This window comes from Lissotriton helveticus, chromosome 8 (assembly GCF_964261635.1).
Source record: "Lissotriton helveticus chromosome 8, aLisHel1.1, whole genome shotgun sequence".
Classification (NCBI taxonomy): domain Eukaryota; kingdom Metazoa; phylum Chordata; class Amphibia; order Caudata; family Salamandridae; genus Lissotriton; species Lissotriton helveticus.
This window is the reverse complement of record NC_136069.1, coordinates 1,497,695,106-1,497,717,051: the sequence shown is the minus strand read 5'-3', so window position 1 is coordinate 1,497,717,051 and position 21,946 is coordinate 1,497,695,106. Positions and strand designations below refer to the sequence as shown.

The window sequence follows — 21,946 nt, the reverse complement described above, 5'->3', positions numbered from 1 at the left end:
AAACGTAGTTTCCCTTCTCCAACTCTACCAAGTTTAAGTCACCTTGGTGTCTTGGTGCCGGCGGGGAAAGGAGCAGGGGGCGGGAGGGGGCGGGATAGAAAAGAAAATAGAAAAGGTCAAATTTTTTAGATTCATATTCTTTTTCAGGCTGAAATAGGGAAGGGGCAGTTTGAAGCAAAGAGCATCTTTCCTACTGCAAAAGCGAAGATGAGCAAAATCACAGGTTTTGTTCTGCTGCTCCCCCGCCCCTCTTGCTTCCCCCAGGTGATTTCCAGGCTAGCACATTCTCCAGATGAGAGCCAATACCTACGTTTGCTGGATGACGTCGGACATAGGAGAAGGAACAAAGTGGATGAGTAAAGAGATAAGGATGGAAAGAGTGAAGTATTAGAGTGACTGTAAAGAGGGAGGCGATGAAGGAAGAAAAGGAGGGATATGAACAATTAAAAGATAGGAAAATATGAAAGCAAGGAAATACAAGGATGGGGAGGATAGAATGGTGAAAAAAGAGGGAATAAGAAGGAAGAAAGAAGGTTTACTACAACGTACAACAGCAAAATAAAAAAAATTGAGAGAAAGAACAAACCAGCGCGAACCTCTCCGGGGCGCAGAGCAGCAGCAGGGCCCAGCAGAGCAGGGCGGCAGGGGCTCGCAGAGGTGTCTCCTGGGGCAGCCGCCCAGGTCCACCATGGTGCATTTCACTTATAGGCCCACGTGCCCACTCAATGACTACTACCAGTAGCGAGCGGGCTGCCTGACCCTTTCCATCCCAGAAGCAAGTGATTTTAAAAGTACTCACGATGAGATGGGCACCGCCGAGGCCAGACCAGCGACCGCCACGAGGCACAGGAGGGCGAGCATCTTCATGGCGAGGGTGAGAGAGTGGAGTCCACGGAGGCCGCGGAGCCGGGCAATATCTGCTGAGACCGGGGGCGGGGCTAAAGGGCACAAAAGCAGAGGGAGGGTCACAAGCCACTGACCCTCCCATGCCAGCTCCAGCCAGCCTGGCAGAACCTGTTTGGACAGGGGGGGGGGGGTAGACAGGGGGAGAAGGACGAGGAGAGAAAATAGGATGTGAAGGAGATGAAAGGATGTGAAGGCGGAAGGAAAGAAATGGCAAGAATAACGGAAGCAAAGAGGGGAGAGGTAAAGAATAAAGAGGAGAAACGAGAGGGGGAGTGTAGAGGAGGGGGATGTGAAAAAGAGGACTGTGACGACCCCATACAAAGGGCGGACATAGGCGGTGGGCTGCGAGCACTTCTCCGGTCTCCCTCTTCAGCATGGGAGACCGGCAACGTCCTCTGCTTCTCCCGGGGCTCCCTCCAGGCAGGCCACGGGAGCCCCGCGTGGGCCGCCATACTTCTTCTGCTGCCGTCTTCCTTCTTCCCCCGGGCTGCGGGGGGGGGGGGGGGGGCGGGCACTTCCGGCCGGCCGCGCTAGGATTGGCCGGCCGGCTAGTCACTTCCGGGTCGCCGCGGGCAGCGCGGCGGCCCGTCTCTAGCTCAGGCAGGCGGGCGGCGAAGTTTCCCGCAGCTCACGGGAGCCTGGCAGAGCGCCCGCCATGGTAGTGCTGGTGGCCGAGGCTGCTGCAGGGCACCGCTGCGGCGGGACGGTCGGAGGCGGCGGGACGCAGGAAGAGGTGGCCTGACATGCAGCCTAGGACTCGTGGAAGGGGTGCCGTCAATGCTAGAACAGATTCGGGGGTGTTCCCGAGAACAGGCTGACGTCACCAAATTGGAAAAATTCTCGGGAACGCCCCCGAATCTGGTCCGGCATTGACGGACAGAGCCCTCTCCCAATGGCTAGCCTCCATTTATGGAGCTAGCCAATGGGAGGAGGGGGCGGATACCCGACCCCACATAGAGATATCATTAGATTTTGCTAGCGCATGCGTACTTCGTACGCATTGCGTAGGCAAAACCTAAAAAGGAACAGGGGATGCTTGTCAAAGCGTCTCTCCCCCTTAGGAGCTGGCCTTTAAGGGTACACTTTACTCAGCATTCCTCCTGGAATACCCAGCTCTCCAAAACAGACATGAACGTCTCAATGACATGAGGGAGGGAAGATTGTAATGAATAGGGCGAGGACAAACAGCACTAGGAGTAATGAAGGTTATTGGTAAGTAATTGAAACATTTAATCACAAATGAGGAATAACAAAGCAGCCTAAAAGACCATCAGATCAGAAGAAAAAAAAAGAGAAAAGAAAAAAACTCTACACCAACATAAATGCTGAGTATCTTAAGCTTTACTGAAAGCAACAAGCACAATGCATAGTTTCAAACAGAATCCAAAGCCCCAAGACCAACATACTTATGATCCTGTAACACATACTGCAGACAATAATGCCTTACGAGCGTATTAGGAGCTGCCAGTGTGACTACTCGAAAAAATCTCAGATATGGATACTCCCTTTACCTCAGCCCAGGAAGCGGAAATCCCCAGCGTAGACTGACCCCAAATACCAACCAGGGGGAGGAGTGCCAGACAAGGAATAAGCTCAGGAATTAGCCTGCTCGATCCAATGACTGATAGAAGCTAAGGAAGCCCTCTCACCCCTGTTAAAAGAACCAAAAGTAACAAAGAGGGAATCAGACTACCTAAAAGGCTTGACACTCTCCAAATAGACCCACAAAGCTCTTTTCACATCCAGAAGATGCCAACCAACTCATGAGAAGAACCAGCTACATGCACAAGAGCCAGAAGAACTCGCTCTTGAGCTCTGTGAAAAGCAGAGGCTACTTTAGGGACAAAAGAGGAGAACACCATCCCCAAAACAAGTGCTAAAGGCTACCTAGCCATAAAAGTTACAATCTCTCCAATTCTCCTGGCTGAAATGAATGCCACCATATATTCAAGGTCATAAACTTAATGTCAGCCAGCTCCAGGGGTTCAAAAGGCAAAGTCGTAAGAGCTTTCAAAAACAATGGTAAATTTCACAGAGAATACAATGTCTTTACCACCGGATGGGAATGCCTCGAAGTTAAACCAGACTACTTGTGTGCCAAGCTACCACAGGGTAAAGCACAGGTTCATTTAGTGACTATTGTGGTTCAACCGGACAGGGATTGTAGCTGTTGCTTGAGCAGGGTTTACACCTCACTCAACCAACAAACCATTTCTCACAATCAAGCAAGAAACAAACAACTGGAGCGATAGCTATCCAAGAACACCACTTCTGAGAATTCATCCAGTGTCTCCCATATGACATCAGAGTGGAAGAATGGCAGGAATTCGGACCAGCCTGGGCAAAGTGGTAGCTAATTCCTTGTTCAGCCCCCTCCTCCCTTCACCTTCCAAACTAACAACTGAAGCTACTGGGTGAGAACTATGTTTGAAGACCTTAAAGAAAACGGAAGAGGGAGTAGTCAAGGGTCCTAAATTGCTAAGGCCCCGACAACCAGGGACTATGATCTTCTTGGCCAGAATGGAACATCTACCACCATCACCCTGTCCTTCCCCTCTAGTCTGGCCAGAAGTTAGGGAATCAAAGGTAAGGGGGAAACACATGCAGAAGTTGGTCAGCCATTGCACTGTGAGGGCATCCAGCCCCCAAGCACCCTTCTGCAGTGCCCTGGCACAAAACCTCAGGAGCTGGGCTTTTACCAGCTAGGCAAAAAGATCCAGGAATGGAACCCCAAATCTCATGCACAACTTCTGAAAAATTGGGACTGAATCCACTTATTTTCTAAGAGTAGGTTAAACCCATATCAAGGGAGTGCTTGGGAAGTGATCTGTAATTAATGAAGTAAACCTTAAATAAAGTTCGCTCATAGAGTGGGTCTAGTATGGGTTGTTTTAGGAGTTACTCAAGTTACTACCAATGCCGTGGGTGGCACGGTACCGCCGCCTGTTAATGCCAATACCAGGGGAAGGTTCAGGGAGAACCCATAACATTTGCAGATCAACAAATAGACCTTAAACTGTTCAGAATTGAAAAAGAACATGAGGGTAGCAAGCTCTATTGTTAAAGAACAAAAACCTCTGCCTACAGCAAGACCTCACCTGAGGTGACAGCATTGCCATACTGGCAGCATGGCTGGTGCTGAATCATGGCCATATTGATTATAACGGCAGAGTACATAAAATTACCCCAGAGTGCTTTACAAAGCAAAATAGTACATATATTTCCCTAATAACTAGAAATAACATTGTTCCAGCCAGAACACCCCCACAACCTCCCTTAGGATGCTGGATTTAGCATCAGCAAAGCACCACATTCAAAGGTTGTAAAAAATCCATTATTTGAGAAGCAACTTTCTGCAGCCATCTAGTGGCAAAAATCTGTGGTTTCCGGTTTCCACTGGAAAGCCTGCTCTGTGTCCCAGTGGGTTTTTACCAGCATTAGTCAGTTGAAACGGAAAAACGGATACTGCAATTATATCTTAACACCAACATGGTGCTGACTGATCCTTTCTTTGGAGGATATGTTATTTTGTCGTCATAAGATCTTACCAGGTTTCATAGGCTTGTATTCTTCCAAAGTCAAATAGGACCCCAGAACAGAGGATCATTTATATGTAACATACCAACTGAGTGTTCCAATTTGAAAAGTAGCAACATTCGTTAAAAGTTTTTTGCACCTCCAAAAGAAGACATTAGAAATCCTCTGCTATCAGAGACAATCCTATTGAGGATCTCTGAACACTTGCTCACTCACTTTTGGGAACTAATGTTCTCAACAACCTTTTGACACTCGGTATATAGTGAGTGCATTAAACATACCCTAAATATGTATCTATTACATCATATTTGCATGCTTGCACATCATGTTTTCTCTTTATTTGGCAATTAAAGACTGTTCCACAGTGAAATAAGATTCTAATGACCATTCTTGTGCTTTTCTTGATGATCATATGGGATGTTAACAGAGAAAACCAAATATATCCAAGAGTGTGAAACATATCTCATCCACTACCTTCCCTTAAGGACCATCCGGTCCTGCTGAGTGACAGAGACCCTCACTGGAGCATTTATCCACATTAAACAGCTCACCGGCTCGAAGAGGTCCAATAGCATTCAAGTACGCTCTTGGCACTGTGACAACTGTCAATACTAAAGCCACAGTCTACACACAATTCAACTGTTTTTGAATGGTGGACAAATGAGGCACCTTTCACGTTCAAAGGGACTTTGGTGTAACCAGATTGTTTTACTGGTTTTGAGCGTTGGCTTCTTTAAGTGGAGTGGAGAGATATAAGGAAGAGTACTATGTGAGTACATGCCTTCGTAAACAGGCAAAGACCAGCTGACATAGTCAAAGCCTACCCAGGACTCCTCACTTTGTTCTGGAGGATCATAAGGAGACTGGTGGAGCAATCTAAAATACCGCTTCCTACCCTAGCAATAATGCTTTCATATTAAAAACCCAAGACTATCGCTAGGACTCGGATGTGAAAACTAGATTAGGACCAGCTATGGCCTTATCTTAGATTCCCAATTTATTAAAATCTTATATGGGTAGTCAGAAAAATAAATACAAAGAGCCAGCATCAGACCAATCTTTACATCACAAGTGGATTTTAATTCAGGTACTGCTATTTAAGAAAGGTCAACTAGAAGCTTTGACCGCTCTTTGGGGCTGCAAGGCAAGAGAGTAAGTAAGTGACAAAACAGTGCTACCTGCTACCAGTGATGGAATAATGCTTATGGATTTTTCTTTTGCCGGATAAGCAGTTTCCCAGGCTCAAGAAATGGTGGAGTGGTTTCAAAATAAGTTGATTGAACAGACTAGTGACTTAGCAACCAAGCTCCCTAACCCTGGTGTCCCTGTGATGTGCTGTGGTTTGCAATCTGTGGATTGAGAAGAAAGCAATATCAAAAAGCCCTTGCTGCTACCAAGTCCAAAAGACAGTTGGTGAGGAACAAGGAAGAGAAGGCTCTTCCAGCAGGTACTGTATCATATCAGAAAGAAGAGCCTTAGAGTTACGATTCTCTGAATTTCAGAGGCTTGGAATAGAAAGTGGTCAAAGACACTATGCTTGTTGCTGAGGGGTGCAAATACCCTCTGTGAAAGTATTTTGAAGCAGCTTGTGGAGAGGGTGGTCAGCCGATCTACACAATAGCTGCCATATTCGGAGTATAAATGCAGACTTATCCTAATTGTGGTGTAATATTATATATATATATATATATATATATATATATATTATATATATATATATATATATATATATAGCTTTGGAGTACCCAATGATATGTTCTAGGAGGAACTAAGTACCTGAGACTGATGTGGATCCAGTTAGAGCTCACCCTCACCAGCCCCTACCTGCTAGCAACATGGCGCAGAAAAACTGGAGCCATGGCATCCACCTCTGCAGAGACGTTCAACAACAAACCAATGTTTGTCCAAACGTTGGACCTTTGAAGCGATCTCCATGACAGACAGTAGCAGATTCAGAGCAGGGCCAAGCACATGTTTTTGAGACGCCCCCAGGATCTATGAAGCAGGACTTAAACACTGACAAAAACCTTCCAGGTGGGGTGTTGGAATACCTTCAGCACAAGGCTATAGGCTCATCATCCCCCTCCCACCACCGCCACAGCCTTAACATTGGTGAAAAGAATTTTGGGAAAAAATTGTAGCGTCATTATTTCTGACGTTTGATATCTTCAAGACACAAAACTGGCAGTACAGTAGTAGATCCAGGATATAGCTCTATGTGTAAAGTTTGTCAGATACCACATTGCCTAGCATCTTCTACAGAAAAGGCACCAATGTGGATGACAGATTACAATTTTCAGCTCAAAAACACCAAGACTGAACTTACTATTGTTGGAACCAAAGGCCATCCGAAGTTGCCGTCTTAAACTCTTGCTTTAGTCCTGGAGAAACAAAATCTATTGTCCACCTTCAATGGGGCATTGATGGTGGGAGAAGTGGTTCACTCTACACTACACTACTGTAATTCTCTGTTCCCTCACGAATAACATGCTGTCCAGATACATCCACTCCAGGGGTTTTAGAATGTTGCAGCGGACTAGTCTTAAAACTGAGTGAGAGAAATATCACCTAGGCCAGATGTGCTCTTCACTAGCTCACCAACAGCAGTCAAATTGGAAATTGGCTGCCTTGTATTAAAGTGTGTACAAGTCCTGGCAACATCCTAACTGGTCAGTAGGGCTTCCAATACAGTGTCTGTAGGAAATGACCTAATTTATATTGTGGTTACCAAATTTTTGCATGTCTGGACTTTGTGGGTTTAAAACTCCGTACACTTTACCACTGCTAAACTGTAGTAAAGTGCTGAGACTTCCTCTCTAAATCATGTCTGGAACATGGGAGCTCTCAATTTGGCCTATTAAACTTCCCTAGAAGTCCATTGTAAATGGTGCCTTAAGTGTACCCACTGCATGGAAAGTTAAATGTTATATGTGGGTTGCAGTGTGTATTTACGCAACCCACATGTATGACAAAAATGTTTCTGCCAGGAGCACCACACACTCTGAAAAGGCTACTGTTTAATTGCACTCCAGTGACACATGGCAGGGTAAATGCCTTGGCCAAGTAGGAAAAAACAATTTCTATATATTCAAAAATCACCTCTAAAATGTTTCTTTTAAACCTTTAGGCATGGTGCTAATGTATAAAAATGGGTCTCACTGCATATTGGGTTAATGTGTTCTAACAAAACCCAAAAGCTATTAGACTATTTAGTCCAGGCTAGACATTTTAGGCCTAGGAGGGAATTGAAATCTTACTTATCCAACTCAGATCAGGAAAGGGTTTGAAAAACACTTCAAAGTTATTCCCTACTCAATTTTACAAATCCCTCTAAAGGGGAAATCACATTTTTGATTACTTAAGCAGAAAGGTAAAACTTCAAACACAAAGCAGCCAAGGAATTTAGAGTCGACTGCCTGGATATTCACAACAGTCGCTTACAAAATTTAAGAAAACACTGCCGCCCACCTCAATGGAAAGCTGCTTATAGATCATACATACCGGTTATATACATATGAAACAGAAAGGCAACAATTCCCAAAAGAGTACCCAAGGACAAAAGCAATTCTTGATCCTTCAAAGCTGGAGTCCAATTTTTCTTTATTGTGTCAGTTCGTGCAAGCGCAGCCAACGTGTTTCACCTTCAAAAAGGTTTCATCAGGGCCCTGAGAAATACCATAAGTTTCCCACCACAATCCTATTATCCCTTTAATGGTAACGTGGGCTAATTGGTAAAGGGACCTTAGGAGGCAGATCGCACACCTACTGTCCTGGTGTAAGGCTAAAATGTAGTATGAACGTTTTCGAATATAGCGTGATTTCCTTAGGAAACAGTGTCCAATTCGACACTCCAAGTCACCACTATAATCCCCCTATTTAGAAAGATTTGGGCACATGAGAAAGCCGTATGATGGCTCGGAGTCTCAGTCTCCTTTTTGTCAAGCATGTCGGATAGACCGCGAACAGGTATAGCCGACATGCTGGATGATCTTTACTGTAAAACCGGTGTTGCTGCTCGAACAGGGCACACACTTCCTTGGGAATGGCCTACTGCTGGTTTCATAGCTACAAGGGAGTAAGCAGTGATTCGCTCAGAACTGTGGTTTGACCTAACCAGACTGGGTTTATTGAGATGTTAGAGGGACCCCCCTCCTTAAATTGATTACCCGATTTCTGACAGTATCCCTAGCACATGAAAAGTTGCATTAGAAGTAAAGCTAAGTCTCTCTCCCCCATGTTTTCTGGATGAATGAACGAGAGTAGATCTTTTTTATTTCATAATTGTCATTCTCGAACTCCTAAATCGTTCTCTACAAAATGCTCTCTTGGTGTACCTCTGAAAAAGTCATTCAAACATTTATTATAGGTAACGTTATGACCATGTCAAGAGATAGCGTGTGTGTTAAAAGCCTTGATCAAGGAAGACTTTGAATGCCACAGACCTACCAGCTGAACTTTAGAAAATACACTTGCATGTTATTAAGGAATCTGGAACCCAGCTGTGTTCCCGATTCCAGGCATGACACGGCAATACCACAACATCACTCCCAGAGTGAGAAAGTCTGGCATGCTGCAGCTTGCCAAAACTCATCATTGCCAGGAACTAATGAGACAATTAGGCAGGTATACTCTTCAATCTAGTTCCAGAAAGCCATCCCACTAAAAAGTAAGACACAAGATAAACGGATGATTCCTTCAAACAACAGCCAGGGCACAAAACCACCACACCGTCTCACATTCTTTTTGAAGAAAACCACTGATAGGCAATGCAATATGATCTGAAATTAACAGAATTAGACTTGATCAAGCAAGTGAAATTCTGAATTACCCTTTGCCAAACTGTTGAATTGCTCAACACCCTATATCCTTATTGTAGGATTGGTCATAATGTAAAAAACTCATGCACCTAAATCTATATAGTGCTAATGACTACAGTTCTAAAGAGAGTTGAGACCATGCAAGATGTCAAATACATGTGTGAAGCTGAATTGAGCAAAAAGCGTTGCGGTCTTACCTTACTCTGTCCTCCTCGGCCTTCTTCAGCTGTGCGTCCCGCTGGAGGACTTTCATGATCGCCTCCTGCTCCTCCTCCGTTAAAAAGCTTAAGTCAATCATCTTGGAAAGCTAGTCTGCGCAGTTGCCAATGGAAAACAATCCGCCTCAGGATTCCAAAACAGTAGTCCCTTGGACTACAACTCTGGACGTTAAGAATGCGAGAGTAGTTTCCTTGTGCACACAAATAGCTTTCCTGGTGCTGCTGGGTGGAATTATAAGAACACACCATAAAAAGGGTGGATTTTGTTGTATTGTGTTTTTAGGTAAATGTGGGTTGTCTTCTCTCTTCAGAAAATGGCTGCTTCATTCTGTGTTGTTCAGGTCACATGCTGTTATGGGAGGTTGTTCTCGATTTTAAACAGGCATCAGACAGCTCTTTCTCTTGACCAAGAACGAAGCAGCAGCTTCAAAACATAACCTGGGGATAAGGGAAAAAAATAGACATCATCAAAAACATCCCTGAAAGTATCAATTTCAGCCAGTCGTGGAAAGGGTCTTTTCACAAAGTTAAGTTCGACCGCTTAAGCAGGCTGCTGAAATGTTGACGCGCGAGTCACAGGAACCAGCTAGCCCAATAACCAGATATACTGAAATGTTGATAAGTCATAACAGCCTCGCCTCAGTCATTTACACTTGATCAAACATGGATACAAAAATAATTTTTTTTTTAAAAAGGAGGTTTTAATAATTTATTTAGATACTTCTAAAAGCTTCAGAGTTGATTTTCAGATTTAAACAGATAGCTACAATTACAACATTATTTCAATCCTGACATTCCCATGTAGTGAGAGATAGACTGTCACCAAGTGCTCCTTGCTGTGATTTCAGCTACAGTGAGCCCTTCCCCTCATGTGCAGTATATCACTGGGGTTGCCTCAATCAGTTGAAAGGTTTAAAAACTGCATTGATCATACTGTTGGAGAATGTGTTACTTATTTCTCGTTAAATAAGCAGTTGGCACAAGAGCCCTAAACTTCCAGTTTCATGCACCTAGTGGAGTGGGCTAAAAAAAAAAAAAAAAAAAAAAAAAAAGAAGGAGTTCGTATGAAAAGTCGACATACAATTAAAACGGTATGCCTACAACAAAGGGAGTTACCTTGTGTTTTTACTTTAATTGAGGTTACCAGATGAGTGTCTCATCATGCTCCAGACCCATTTTTTTCCAAGAGTGTCAGTTCAGATGGGTAAACTGAAGTTAACAAGTACCGAATATCCCAGAATGCATTTCGCAGGAACAACATAAACCCAGGATTTTAGCACAATGTCCTTGTTGGCTAAGATCCTCTGACCTGTTCTCCCCTGCTCCAGTAGTGTGTCCTGTACTCGTTTTCTAATGAATATTCTGTCCTACACTGATGGTATATTGTTGCTATATCTTATGATATAGCAAATGAGCTCGAGGCCATTACACATTTCACTGTCCCGAAGAAGCTCTGGGCTGCACATCTCATTTCACTAAAACATAATTATTTGTGAAGCAAACGCATAGGACAAATAAATTAACATAACGTGTATTTGTAAAGCACATGTTTACTCGTGGGCATCTAGGCACTGAATAACAGATGTTTATTGTTATCCAACTCAATGGTACTCGTTTTATCGACCTCAGAAGGATGAAAGGCTGAGTGGGTCTACTGGGATTTGAACCTGTGACCAGGAGGTCAAGCACAGGCCCCTACAGTGGACACATTAGTCCACTAAGCCACCAGACTCGTCAAATGAACGCTCCAAACAGAAATACTGTCTGAATAACATACGTTATTAGCCAGGACGTCAATTAGGGGCACCCACAGGAGCAGTCCCTACCCTTGGCTTGCTTGGTGGTATCCCTTGCATAGCATCTAACTGCTTGTCTGGTTGGACATAAAAGCAGCAGCAGGAGCAGAAGTTAAAGATGGCTCTCAAAGCTCTTTTAAAAAAGAATATTTCTAGGGTTTCCTCTAGCCCTCAGAGGCAGAGAAGAGGCTCCTGAGGGTCTAATGGTAGGGTAAGGGGTCTAGCTGGTGAGGTCATCTCATCTTGGTATAAAGTGAGTGATAACACTTCTGCTGCCTCTGGGAGGTTGGTGAATCAAAATCCGTGTTATTATCCTACTGTTTTAAGCCTCTATGCCTGTACACCCCGAACTACAGTCACATCCCATACTAACCAAAACGTGAACCCCTTTTCTATATGAAAGATTTCATTTCATGCTTGTTAATGTAAAGCAGAATACTTGTCTTGCCGTTTTCATGGTGCAATCGAAGTAGTTTATTCTGAGTCATTTTTTTTTTTTTTTTTGCTGCGAGTCGTGCCTTTCATGTGTGGGATAGAACACCAAGCAAACACAAGGACGGTGGCGGTTGGCGAAGAGAGCTAAAGAACGAGGATGGATTCAACCAACATCTAATAGTGACTGGGGGCGACTGCCCGAAAAGTTTCAGTGCTCCGTCCATCATCTTATTGCGTTTGTTTTGTTCACCCTAATTGGCCAGGGTATGCCCAGGCATAGGTCCCATGCTCACTGTGCCACTGGATTTCAGCATGCTTGGCTGATGAGTGGTAATACCCTGAAACCAGTCCCAGGATGCCTGTTTCCGGTCCAGGGAAGACCTGGCTTGGCAGTTTGGGCTGGTCTGTTCTCATGAAGACCAGAATCAAGACTGATTTGCATATGGCTCGGTGGCGGAGTGAGCAATGATGGATTCAACTCTGATTTAATAGTAACTGGGGATGAGTGTCTAAAAAGTTTCAGTGCTCAGTCCATCATCATCTTCTGTTTGCTGCGATATAACACTACACATTTGAGACAACAACACTGCCAATCATTCTTAATTTATGCACAAGTAATAATTAGGGACTGACTACCAACTGCAATGTCGTGGAGAAAATGATTCCACCAACTTTTGAAACCATCAACCTCACTGGATATCCCTATTCTTAAGAAAATGCAAACATTTATGGAAAATCCATATTTTCAAAATAATTTCGTAAATGAGGAGCTTTTACTGTGCTTTGGGCTGTTGTGCATGGTGGGGCTAATGGGGCACCGAGGACTGTAAACATTCACTTTTTGTTCCACCTGTTCACCCCAAATTTAGGCACAAGCTTCTGGAAGCAACTCAGGCCAGAATATAGCCAGACTAAGTTTCACCTGCCCAGATCCCAGATAGCAGACTTTGCATACAGAGGAACAACTAGAAGGATCACACTAGACTAAACACACTATTTTTGCTGGCTGTTTTTTTAAATCCTTGGAAGAAGAGTACGAGGATCACCATTACTTCCCAATTCCACCAGAAAGTGCCAGCCAACAGAGCAAAGACAGGAGTCCCTTAGAAACAGGTCTTCCTCTCTGGGCCAGAAACTCTGAAGTAGAAAGAGGGAAGCACATAAATACAGTGGTAACATTTACCCTTTCATAAAAGGCCTGATGTAACTCCAGACCAGTTTTGCACCAGTAAACAATGGACTGGAATACAGCCAGAGCGATTGCTAGTGGCCGAGATCAACTCAAGCATTCCAGCCATAACCTTGTTGGTGCAGTTGAAAATGAAATGAAATTATACCAGCATTTGTAAAGTGCACAGCTACCTCCGAAGATTAAGCGAGCTATTGCCCAGAGTTACATGTTGCTGGGCTAACCTGCCACCTGTGCCGGGGTACGAAACGCGAACCCCGTGGGCTGAAGTCAGGCACCCTGGCCGCTGCGCCACACATCTTCCACAATTCCACAGTTCGTGCCCCAAGTGTGATGGTTATGCCCAGATGTGGGTCCAGAGCACACTGTGCCATAAGAATCCAGCTACACCCTACTGATGAGGCCCAAGTAGGGCGAAACAGGTCTGGGATAGGCTGTGGTCCCTTCTGGATTGGGCCTCTCCTGGCGGATGGGGACGGACTGTTCCCATGAGGAGCAGGGTCGGTACTGATTTGTTTGCATAAGGCGGGTCTCTGCCTAGAGTAACGGGTGGGTGAAAAAGTGATGGACTGGAATGTGACCCCAAGCAATTGCCAGTAGAGGAGATTCATTCAAGCATTCAATCCATCATCTTGCTGTTGCTCTGACTCAAGTTGGAGAGATAACCAACATCAGCGCCACAACAGCCTGTGGCAGTTATAAACCTTCCCTCAGTCAACACTCAGCTTTGTGAATACACCACAGGTACTCTTGATCTTTTAAACATGGCCCGGTAAAAGGTTAACTCAATCCTGAATGTTTTTGGAATCTGAATCTTTATCATAAACACTGCCATTGTTGCTTTGATAACTGAGTGCCTTACACTAGTCCTTTCAGCTCGTGAATGTTAAATACCCAAAACCGTTGTAGAACAGGAGTTGGGAGGCCAGGAAGTAAACATTTCCCTTGATTGGAAGCCACAATAGCGACCAATGGTTCTGAATGGCTTTTAAGCCACACCTGCCATGCACTAAATTACACTTTCAGGAATGTTAAACATAGAAAAAACACTAACTTAATAGTGGACAGACTACAACAGTGTAAAGCGATTGTCCATTCGTAAAGCTCTTCTTTGATGTATAAAAAAAGCAACACATGCCCCCTCCCGTCCAAATGAAGTCATAGTAGCACATCCAGATTTAAGATACAAGTGGTCATTGTACACAGGTGAGAGCTAGGTGGATGTAATGAACAAGTTACTTACCTTCGGTAACGCTTTTTCTGGTAGATACTATATCTGCCTGTGGATTCCTCACCTTGTGAATATCCCCCTTGCGTCAGCAACGTTCGGAAATTTTCTTCGTAGTACGCCGATGTGGGCGACGTCACAGGAGCACGGCATCGCGCGCGACTCCGTCTGACGTCACCGACCCCATATCAGGCCCACGCCGGCGTGATGACGTCAGTTCCGCCCTTTTTTCCGTGCCTTCGAGGCACACGGACGGACCAACGATAGCAAATATGCAAATATACAATGTACACAGTACATATAGAACTAAATCAATAGTATAAACCATATATACAGAAAGACCAGGTATAGCAGAGTGGACAACGGGGAGGCGGGTGGGTCAGTGAGGAATCCACAGGCAGATATAGTATCTACCAGAAAAAGCGTTACCGAAGGTAAGTAACTTGTTCTTCTGATAGATACATCTGCCGTGTGGATTCCTCACCTTGTGAATAGATTCCCACAGCAGTCCCCACTCCCGGAGGAGGGTGCCCACTCTGCTACACCAGGAAGTCTTGGAGGACAGAGCGCGCGAAGTGGCCATCCCTCCTCACCTCGGTATCCAAGCAGTAATGCTTCGCGAAAGTGTGGAGGGAGGCCCAAGTCGCGGCCTTGCAAATATCCTCAACAGGTACACCCCTAGACAAAGCAGATGTTGCAGACTTTGCTCTAGTAGAATGTGCTCTAATACCCTCAGGAGGGTCCTTACCAGCAAGGGAGTAGCAGATCTTGATGCACAGGATTATCCACCTGGAAAGTGTGCGCTTGTGCACCGCTCTGCCCTTCTTGCAGCCAGCAAAACCAACAAACAGCTGGTCGTCCATCCGGAAGTCTTTAGTCCTGTCCAGATAGAACGACACCGCCCTCTTAGGGTCCAGACGGTGCAGTCTCTCTTCCTCCTTAGACGGGTGAGGGGGAGGATAGAAGGTAGGAAGGGTAATGGACTGCCCAAGATGGAAAGGAGTCACCACCTTAGGCAGAAAAGCAGCCCTGGTCCTGAGAACCATCCTTTCAGCATGAATGGTCAGGAATGGGGGTTTGGAACTTAGAGCTTGAAGCTCACTTACCCTCCTTGCCGAGGTGATTGCAACGAGGAAGATCGTTTTAAAAGAGAGAAGCCTCAATGGACACTTGTGCAAGGGTTCGAAGGGAGAACCCATTAAAAAGGTCAGCACAAGATTCAAATCCCAATGAGGAACAACAAAAGGAGTAGGAGGGAACATATTTATGAGACCCCTCAAGAATCTCAAAACCACCGGAGATTTAAAGAGAGATGGCTGATCCGGCAAACATAGAAACGCCGATAAGGCTGAAAGATACCCCGTGACCGTGGCCACAGCCAAACCTTGCTGCGCCAGATAAAGGGCAAATTGTAAAATATTAGACAAATGAGCCTTCAAAGGGTCAACGTCCCTCTCCCTGCACCAAGAAACAAATTTTGACCACCTATAGGAGTAAATGGACTTAGTGGTGTCACGCCTGGCAGAGAGAATGACATCCACCACCTCGTGAGGGAGAGAAAAAGAACTCAAGTTGCCCCGTTCAATCTCCAGGCATGAAGGTGTAATGTCTGGAGGTGGGGGTGTAGAACCTGCCCCTCCATCTGAGAGAGGAGGTCTGCCCTGTGAGGGAGACGGAGCGGCGGGTGAGAGGAGAGGTGGAGTAGGTCCGAATACCACACCCTTCTTGGCCAATCCGGAGCGACCAATATGACTTGGGCCCGGTCTTGACGAATCTTCCTCGGAACCCGAGGAATCAAAGGTATGGGAGGAAACACGTAAAGGAGTTGATCTCCCCAACTCAACTGAAACGCGTCCCCCAATGCTCCTTGCATCGGATACTGGAGACTGCAGAATGAAAGGCAGTGAGCATTCTCGCGAGTGGCAAATAGATCCACCCGAGGAGTCCCCCACATCCGAAAGATGTCGTGAACAACCTCCGGGTGAAGCCTCCACTCGTGGTCGGCAGAGAACTGACGACTGAGACTGTCTGCACGAACGTTCAGAACTCCGGCCAGATGATTTGCCACCAGACAAATCTGATGGTCCTGAACCCAGGACCAGAGACGCAGAGCCTCTCTGCAGAGACACTGCGACCCTACTCCTCCCTGCTTGTTGATGTACCACATCGCAGTCGTGTTGTCCGTTAGGACTTGAACCGAACGACCGCGAAGGGAAGGGAGGAAGGCCTTGAGCGCCAAACGTATCGCCCTCAATTCCAGAAGGTTGATGTGAGATAACCTTTCTTCCGGAGACCAAAGACCTTTGACCTCCAGGTCTCCCAGATGAGCACCCCACCCGAGAGTGGATGCATCCGTTATCACTGTGGCCACCGATGGGGGAAGTTGAAAAGGCTTTCCTTGCGACAGATTGCCTTCCACGCCCCACCAAGACAGATCCGCTGCAGCTTCTCTGGAGATCTTCACTGACTCCCTGAGATCTCCGTTGTGCTGATACCACTGCCTGCGGAGGCACCACTGGAGTGCCCTCATGTGCCAGCGTGCATGACTGACCAACAGAATGCAAGAAGCCATCAGACCGAGCAGACGAAGGACCTTCAGGACCGGAACAACCGCTCCATTGTAGAATAAAGGAATCATCTCCTGAATGTCGTGAATCCTTTGAGGTGGAGGGAATGCACGACATACAGAAGTGTCCAGTACCGCACCTATGAACAGGTTGCGCTGGGAGGGCACCAGGTGAGACTTGGGTACGTTTATCGAAAAACCCAACCTGTGTAACAACTGAGTTGTCTCTTGCAGATGATGGAGCACCATCTCCGGCGACTCTGCTTTGATCAGCCAGTCGTCTAGATAAGGGAATACAGGAATCCCTGACCTTCTGAGATGCGCAGCCACCACTGCCATCACCTTGGTGAAAACTCGAGGCGCAGTAGTAAGTCCAAAGGGAAGAACCGCAAACTGGTAGTGCTGCGATCCCACCGTAAAACGGAGATACTTCCTGTGCGACTTCAGGATTGGGATGTGAAAATACGCATCCTGCAAGTCGATCAACACCATCCAGTCTTCTTCCATCAGCGCCAGAAGAACCTGAGCAAGGGTGAGCATTTTGAACTTCTCCTGTTTGAGATAGAGGTTCAAAATCCTGAGATCCAGGATCGGCCGAAGCCTGCCATCCTTCTTGGGAATCAAGAAATACCGGGAGTAGCACCCTTGACCCCTCTCCTGCTCTGGAACCACCTCTATTGCACCCTTTCGAAACAGTGTCAGGACTTCCTCCTGCAGGAGAAGCAGGTGGTCCTCCGAACAATAACCTTGGCAAGGAGGGTAATTGGGAGGGAACTCCTGAAAAGGAAGTGCATACCCATTCTCTACGAGATTGAGAACCCAAAGATCTGATGTAACAGATTCCCAATCTCGTAGAAAATGAGTAAGCCGACCCCCTACTGGCCCTACATGATCCAGAATGGTGGATCTAGGGCTGCTTTGCTGATGCGGGTGGGGGTTGGGCATTATTGGAGGAAGTGGAGGAAGAGGAGACTTGACGTCCACGTCCACGACCCCTCTGTCTACCTCTATATAGAGGGTTCTGCTGCTGCTGCTGTTGTTGTTGTTGTTGTTGGCCCTGCTTGAAGGGACGAAAAGAAGATTTACCAAATCCTTTGAATTTTCTAGTCGTCGACCCTCTCATCTGCAGACCCAAAGATCTTGCGGTGGCACGGCTGTCCTTAAACCTTTCCAAGGCTACATCAGCCTTCTTACCAAAAAGGCCAGTTCCTTCAAAGGGTAAGTCCAGCAATGTAGACTGCACATCCGCAGAGAAATCAGAAGACTTTAACCATGCGGCTCTCCTGGTCGCAATGGATGAACCCATAATTCTAGCAACAGAATCCACAGTGTCCATACCGCTCTGAATGACCATGCGGGCAGCAGCCTGAGTGTCAGAGACCACTTCATTACAGTTCTTCTTATCCTCCTCAGGAAGTTTTGATGACAATTGCTTCACTGAGTCCATTAGCGCATGCACATATCTACCTAAAAGGCAAGTTGCATTTGATGACTTAAGAGCCATGCTCCCAGAAGAGAAAGTCTTCTTCACAGACTGATCTAATTTCTTAGACTCTTTGTCAGCTGGCACTTGAGGGAAAGAGCCTGCAGCCCTATTAGAGCAAGCCGCCTGAACCACAAGACTTTCCGGAGATGGATGCGTAGAAAGAAATGCAGGGTCATCAGGAGCCACCCTATAGCGCCTTGCAATAACTCTTGAAACTGCAGGAGCAGATAATGGCCTCTTCCAAATCTCCTTTATTGGATCCGTCAAGGCATCAGTAAATGGCAGTGTAGGCTCAACAATTGAAGAAGGAGAATGCAAGACTTCAGTGAGGATGTTGGGCTTGTATTCCACTGTGGGCAGCTTTAAGTTAAGAAGGTCAGCAGCCTTCCTAATAACCACGTGATAGGGTGCCACGTCTCTAGACGGAACATCAGAAGTCGAAGGTAGACCCCACTCGGGAGAGAGTTCCAGACCACTAGCATCCCGAAGCTCATCGAAATCATCATCATGATCAGGAAGCTCGCCTTCTTCCACATCAGAACTTTCATCATCTTTTTGCTCGAGAAGACGCTGAGCTCTTCGCCTCGACCACTCCAATCGAATCGAAGTCGATGGATCCGGTAACGACTCCGACGGAGCCGGTTCCGACGTCGATCGAGGAGCCGGAGCAGCAGGACGAGAGTCATGAACAGGTGTGGTACCTCGATCTCGACTGCGAGGTCGATCCGGAGTCGGCGAAGCCGCATGCGGAGTCGAAGACCTCGGTGGAGCCGTACCGAGCCATGGTGGAAGAGGCGCCGGCATGAAAGGCATAAATGGAGCCGGGGCGTACGACTGAGGAATACCCAGATTGTACGATAATGGACCCATGGGGCCAACAGGCGCTCCAGTGGGGTACATTGCCCTAGAATATACTCCAAACATCGCATTTAGAAAATGCGAGGGATCCTGTCCAGGACCAGGAAAGGGAGGGTACGGACCTACCGGATGTTCCAATGGAGGCCGCCCCGACACATTCTCACTCTGACCTTCCGGGTCCACAGGAGTCTCCGCTGGAGCCGGTTCTTGAGGAATCACCTCTTCTTCCTCTTCATGCTCCGAGGATATCGGATCCGGATCCGGCTCCGGCTCCGGAGCCGGAGAACCTTCTTTTGATAAAGCAGGCGAAGGAGAGACAAAGTCTTTACGATGTTTGTGAGACCTTCTCTTCGAGTCAGAGGATTCCTTCTCCGAATGATGTTTCGAACTGTGCTTCCTCCTCTTATGCTTTCTCCTCGAGGAGCTCGAAGCGTGACCGGAAGCCGATTTAGATCTAGACCTAGATCTTTCTCTGGATTTTGACTTCGCTTTAGATCTCGACTCCTCTCCAGATCTCGAACCCGCTCTGGATCTCGACGCCGATCCCGACTTCGACCGAGACCTTTGGTTCGACTTCGATCTCCGTGATGTTGATCTCGAATATCGTCCAGAATCCTGTTTTACCTTCGCCAAAAGTAATTTAGCTTCACGCTCTCGAAGCGCCTTCGGATTCATCTTAAAACAGGAATTGCAGTTCTTGACGTCGTGACTCGAACCAAGACACCACAAACAATCCTTATGCGGGTCAGTGATGGACATCATGCGGGCACAGGACCTACATGGCTTAAAGCCTGTTTTCCTCGACGACATCTTCGGAGAAGAATCAAGTCGTAAGAGAGAAACAGTGGCAATTAATTAACAGAAAGATACTAAGTATCGCAGAAGATCCCGAAAAACCGTTAGCGTCGAAGACGCGGAAAAAAGGGAACTGACGTCATCACGCCGGCGTGGGCCTGATATGGGGTCGGTGACGTCAGACGGAGTCGCGCGCGATGCCGTGCTCCTGTGACGTCGCCCACGTCGGCGTACTACGAAGAAAATTTCCGAACGTTGCTGACGCAAGGGGGATATTCACAAGGTGAGGAATCCACACGGCAGATGTATCTATCAGAAGCAGTGCTTAATTTGAGCCAGTGGGTTCCAGTGCCGGCCAGCGGCACTTAATTGCTAACATCTGCACTTACAACAGTCTACCACATGGTGGCGCCGTTTCATTTATTTAGAGACGAGCATAACAGTTGTTTATTAATTCAATGTAAGCTAAAAAATAATTAATACCTACCACCCAAGCCATTCTTATAGTTTTGGGGGCCTGGAATAGTCAGATAGGTCACACTTATAGGAGTGAAATAGTTAGTTGTTGTGTTTGAACGACCACTGGTAGCACTGGCAGGGGCAATGGGTGGCGCAAGCTGCAGTGGTCACCTGACGAGGGCCCTGACTTTGTTTACATTTTTTTTTATTTTATTTTTTACACAAATTAGGAACTGTACTGTCATTTTAAATAGAATAGATTTAAAGTTATGCCCTTTTTATGTAGCACTTTGTATAGCTCGCCTGCCGTCTCAAAGCGCTATAAATAACAAGTGTTACTATTACTTAATGACACGCTAGGGGTCTCCTCCTTCCATTGGAAACCATTTAAGGCTTTGAGGCTCTGCGACATCCACAGACGGAAAGAGCTTGTGCTTTGATCGTGGTTTCATAACACCAAAGGACAGGTTACATGCAGGGCGGAGTCCATGTATGTTTACATTGGTTAGGTAATGTAACTGAACCTGTTGGGTAATCATCGTTCATAAATAAACAATCCCAGCCCTTAAGCAAAACAGCAAGTGGGTAATAAAACCTTGAGGAAATGAAGGCATCAAAAGACTTTCGAAAATGTTGTCAAAACAAAAATTATATGATCTGGTCTTGATACACTTCCGCTGGTGAATGGGAGGGGATTAAGGGGGGGGCAGGCTACAATAAAAACAAGCATTGGCATAGCCAATAGGGCTCGCTTTTGGGACCTTATAAGTGTTTCGTCATGCAACAGTTGATGTTGTTGCACTAAGGATATTGTGCTGCATAACTAAATACTTATAAGGTCCCAAAAGCGAGACCTATTGGCTATGCCAATGCTTGTTCAATGTGGAGACTTGTTTAACATTAAACGGTTACATAGCCTACTTTTAAATCCCATGCTAAGTGCCTATGGGCAGTAAGGCCTACTTGGGAAGGCTTGTTAATATTTTAAAAGAAGGTGTAGACCTGTCAAAAATGGGATATTTCGGTCAGTAACATGGATATTCTTCATTCCATCAAGTTCTACTGCGAGTGTCTTCCACTGGCAACAGCGGAAAACAATATTTAAATAGCAACAGTAATGCGCATCTCTACTGTCTGCAGCATACAATGTGTCATTGCAACGTAAGCAATAACTTTGCAATATTTCAAGACGTGGTGAAAACTGCTGTCCCTCGTTTTCAAAGCAGGCGAACCTTGGAAAGTGCAACACTCACACTTCCGCCTTCCCCCCAGATACTCTTTCGCAATACCCAGAGGCCTACAGAAAAAACCAAAACTCACTATACTTCAAGACTGCTCGCCTGGTCTCGTGACGGTAAGAGGGCCTCACCTATTTGCGGAGAAACAGGACAAACATCGAAAACAGCGTCCCAAGATTAACAGAGAGAGACAGAGACCCAAATCTGAGGTTTTCTTTTACTATTGGAATTATCATTATATGAATCGTTAGCCTGTTTTGTTAGATGTTGGGCTTTCACTCTCCACTTAACTATGGAAAAAGGCGCCTACACCTATAGAATATGTAGGTGGAGATGGATATAAGCCAAGAATGGAAAAAATACAAAAAGAGGCCATAAAACGTTCCAAACAAGGGAACTGAATGTCAAGAGCAACAGG

The 21,946-nt window shown here is 46.1% G+C and overlaps 1 protein-coding gene across 17 annotated transcripts in view; it reads right to left on the bottom strand.

Moving 5' to 3' along the window:
• SYTL2 (synaptotagmin like 2) overlaps positions 1–21,946 on the bottom strand; it is a 398,207-nt gene that overhangs the window by 257,207 nt on the left and 119,054 nt on the right. For all 17 annotated transcript variants that reach the window (XM_078658474.1, XM_078658456.1, XM_078658457.1 and 14 more), the window contains exon 2: positions 9,458–9,916. In XM_078658474.1, coding sequence (XP_078514600.1) covers positions 9,458–9,558 — 101 coding nt within the window. In that variant the 5' untranslated portion in view covers positions 9,559–9,916. The remainder of the gene's footprint in view (positions 1–9,457; positions 9,917–21,946) is intronic.